Source organism: Galeopterus variegatus, unplaced genomic scaffold (genome assembly GCF_000696425.1).
Source record: "Galeopterus variegatus unplaced genomic scaffold, G_variegatus-3.0.2 Scaffold3938, whole genome shotgun sequence".
In the NCBI taxonomy this organism is placed as follows: Eukaryota; Metazoa; Chordata; class Mammalia; order Dermoptera; family Cynocephalidae; genus Galeopterus; species Galeopterus variegatus.
This window is the reverse complement of record NW_007730049.1, coordinates 55571-59777: the sequence shown is the minus strand read 5'-3', so window position 1 is coordinate 59777 and position 4207 is coordinate 55571. Positions and strand designations below refer to the sequence as shown.

The 4207-nt window shown below is 43.3% G+C and overlaps 1 protein-coding gene across 1 annotated transcript in view; it reads right to left on the bottom strand.

Moving 5' to 3' along the window:
- Nucleotides 1-918: 918 nt before the first annotated feature.
- Nucleotides 919-4207, bottom strand: part of RPL38 (ribosomal protein L38) — a 5477-nt gene continuing 2188 nt past the window's right edge. Inside the window, exons 4-5 of the mRNA XM_008586326.1 lie at nucleotides 1442-1564; nucleotides 919-989 (exon numbers count right to left, since the gene is read on the bottom strand). Of these exons, the coding sequence (XP_008584548.1) occupies nucleotides 964-989; nucleotides 1442-1564 (149 nt within the window). The 3' untranslated portion in view covers nucleotides 919-963. The remainder of the gene's footprint in view (nucleotides 990-1441; nucleotides 1565-4207) is intronic.

Below are 4207 nucleotides of genomic sequence, written 5' to 3'. Positions count from 1 at the left end.
CCTTACAGTAAACCCAATGAGAACGGTATTACTATGGTTATTTTCCATCTGAGAAAGCAGAGGTGGAGTCATTTCTCAAAATCATGCAAGACAGCAAGCGGCAGAACCATTATGTGATACCTGTTATGGCTGGTCTTTGCTGTACCCGCTGGGGTTTGGGCCTTCACAGGCATGAGCCGCATGCCCTATCACCCTCTCCACTCCTGCCAGTGAACTGTTTCCATCCCCGTTTTCATGAGACCTAGGGTCAGATCTCTGGCAGGAACCCTGGAAATATCACCTACATTTTGCAGAGATCCGTCTTCCTTTCCGAGGTCTCTACTTTCCTGTCTCAAGATGTTCCCTATTACATCTATCTATTCATTAGTTTTTAAAGGCGTCTTGAGCCCCCACCTAAATTGTCCCTTCATCAGCATCGACCTAATTGCACCCTGTTGTGTTCCTAAACTTTATTATGCAAGTGTCATAGCCTCAAAACAAAAAATCTTACATCTACCACTGCATCAAAGCAATATCTGAACAGAGTACAAATGACAGCCGCAATGCCACCACTGCTCAACTCCCAGGATGGGATGGCTTTGCTTGCAGCTATATGCCAAGAACTAATCAATGCCTCTCTTTACCTATCGTTTTCATTATAGGGCAGCTCACTCTACCTAAATTTTTAAGTCTCAGGAGTGCAGACTAGCTTACTTCCACAAATACCTGGCCCTTCTAACCACTTTATTTCCATTGTGGCCTCCCTACACCTATTTAGTTTCAAACTTAGGCTAAAAAAAGGATGGCTTTATTTGTCTGTTGAGATTATAGCTCAAGATTAGAGATAAAAGGAGACAGCACCCAGGACCCACGTCCCATTCCCACCAGAAGCCATTACCAAGCAGCGTTTCCCTTCCCATCCTCAAAGACGCACGACACTCAAGATTTTAAAAAATTTTAATACAGTTCAAATCAGTGTCAGGTTCATTTCAGCTCCTTCACTGCCAAACCTAAAGGGAGAGAGAGACAAAAGTCAGTTATCCAGAAGGTGCACTTTATCTGAGTTACTGCTGCGTGTCTTGATTTTGTACTTAAGCTAAAGTGCTCACAAGCCTCAGAAATTAAGCCCACCAGGGAGGTTTTGGTTAGAATATTGTGTCTGATAAAATCATTCCCTCTCCTGTAAAAATGGGGATTACCAGTACTACCACCTACCTTATAGGGTTGTGGTGAGGGTTAAATGAGCTATAAACTTTCCTGTGGCCAAGGAAACTATTGCTGGAATTGAGTATAACCTGAGAATCACAACTATTCCTTGCACTACCAACAGTAAAAGTAGACACTTAGATAAAACACCATATTTCCTAAATCCGAGGATGATTCGAAACAAGATGGCAACACATCAACCTTCCCCATTTTTGGTCAGTCTCTGTCATCCCCCCAGGATTTCAGGATCACTCACCTGGGGGCAAGGACTGCTTCAGTTTCTCTGCTTTCTCTTTGTCTGTGATGACCAAGGTATAAAGATATCTGCTGCATCGAACTTTAAATTTCACATTATCTTTATTTTTCTTGATCTTGACGGCTATCAAAGAGACCAGAATTAGTAATTACACTGTATTGCAAGTGGCACTTAAGTGGCTGCAACTAGTCAGCAATCACTGACAGAGCTCTGCCCCCACCTTCCTGTACAGTCTCTGCTGAAACAGTTCCCATATGAACTCAAAATTCAAAAATGGCATCAGAAATCTACACTTCCCTTCTATTAATACTCAAGAGCCTGGGGCTTATTCGATTTTGACTGACTTGTTTATATTTAAAACACAGGAGTTTGGTGCATTCAACACAGCATCATAGGACACTCTGTACCGACCTTTTTTTTTTTTTTAAAAAAAAAAGGAATGTGCAGTAGATTGAATTGTGTCCCTCCAAAGTTGTTGCAGGCTTGGTTCCCACTATGACAGTGTTAAGAGGGTGAGAAATTCTATTATGGTAAGTGAAAGGTAGGGCCAGACAGAGGTGATTAAGTTGATGGTTTAATACTGGTCAGGGGCGTGGTTTTGAGGGCTTGAAAAAGAGCACATGACAAGCTCTCTCTCTCTGCTCTGCCATTTCTGCCATGTGAAACCCCTGTGTCACTGTTGCCACCACCACCAAGGCCTTCAGCAAGACGTGTTCCCTGGACTTTTGCCTTCACAGCCTCTAAAACTGTAAGCAATAAATTTCATTTTCTTTATAAATCACTCAGTTTCAGGTATTTATGTTATAATCAACAGGAATGTACTAACACAGAATGGAAGTAGATTATTTGCTGGGATGAAGAACTTTTCAGCACTCCACTCCTAGGAACCCTCTGCATATGAGATGACATCTGGGGTAATACTACAGAGCTCTTCCTTCAGGATTCCCTTCCCCCAGACACAGCATGCTCTGAAGCTTTTCCAAAAATGGAACCCGTTTTCAGGGTTCTTTACTGCTGCCAAATTCTCTCTCAGGATCATAGCTCAGACAAGAAAGAGACCGGGGTGCGTTCCAAATTCAACAGTGCAGGGTCTGAAATTTCACGAACAGTCTGGTTATGTGCAAGTGTCACTGTATTCAGCTGCTGGAAGACACCTGCTTCCCTGGAATAGGTTAGCCATTTCATGTACCTGTCAAACCCCTTGTTCCAACTTCTTTAAAAACCACTCACCAAAAACCAAGACAACAACAACACCACTCACAGACACTCCCAAGAACTCACTGTTATAAAAGCAGGTGGCTGAGGACTGAACACGGGCTCTAGTGCTTCCACCCAAGTACCTAACAGACGCACAAGCACACAGCACTTCACCTCTCAGAAGCAGCACAAGATTAACCTGTACACACAATCCTACAGCTCCATTTCTGCCAGTAATTGCTAAAGGGATGAGGGACATCACAGGCAGCAGATGCTCTGTAGCTTGGAGCCTGGCCAGGGCACCACTGGCTGCCTTGGCTCATGTTCTGAACAAATCCAGATATCTAGGGCTGGCCGGTTAACTCAGTTGGTTAGAGCAGTCTTATAATCCCGTACTGGTCAGCTGCAAAAAAAAAAAAAAAAAAAAAAAAAAAAAAAAATCCAGACATCTGGCTATTCATTCAAACCACCCTATTTTAGTGTCTTCACATTCAGCATACTGCACTGCCCCAATAGCTGTTGCACTCCCAGAAACTCAGCTCAACACCTCCTGTAAAGATATATCTCTTAAAATGTTTATTCAACATTCCCACACCTGCAGCAATTCCATTTCTGGGTACATACCCAAAAGAATTGAAAGCAACAACAGAACAACTGCACACCCACGTTCGCAGCATTATTCACAACAGCCAGAATGTAGAAGCAACCCAATGTCCAGTGACGGACGGATGGATACATAACATGTGGTCTGTCCAAACAATGGAATACTCAGCCTTAAAAAAAGGGAAATTCTGACACATGCTACAACATGGATGAACCTTGAGGACATTACGTGAAGTGAAATAAGCCAGTCACAAGAGGTCAAATACTGTTAAGATTCTGCTTACAAGAACTACCTAGAGTCGTCAAATGCATAGAACGGTGGTTGCCAGGGACTGGGGGCAGGAGGAATACGGAGTTTAACGGGTACAGGGGTTTCCGTTTGCGAAGATGGAGTCCTGGGGACAGACAGTGGGGCTGGTTGCAGAGCAATGTGAAGGTCCTCAGTGCCACTGAACTGTGCACTTAAAAATGGTTAAGATGGTAAATTTTGTTATGTATATTTTACCACAATTAAAAAAAGTTAGCTTTCAACAAATACCTACTAAACATTTTATGCCCAGGGGACTGCAACCCCCACCACCTTCACAAGCAACATCAACTAACACTGGGCTCTCAAATGTAAACAGAATGCAAACGCATCCCAAGGATTGGGTATCATTTCTTTGACATGTTAAGGGATTTAATGGACCATTTGATTTGATCCTTGCACCAATCCTGTCAGACAGATACGCAGATACCATTAACCACCCCTTTTAAACAGAAGGAAAGGCTGGTGTCGTGTTTAACTTGCTGAGAATAACCTAGTGGTAGAGCTGGGATTTGAACAAGGAAGTTACCCCAAACTTTATGGCTTGAACTAAAAGTGACCAGTAATCTCTCTTTACAGCATACAGTACACAAAACACAAGTGCACCATCTACTACTGTCCCCCAACCATGGGGCATGGCAGATACCCCCCCCCCCCCC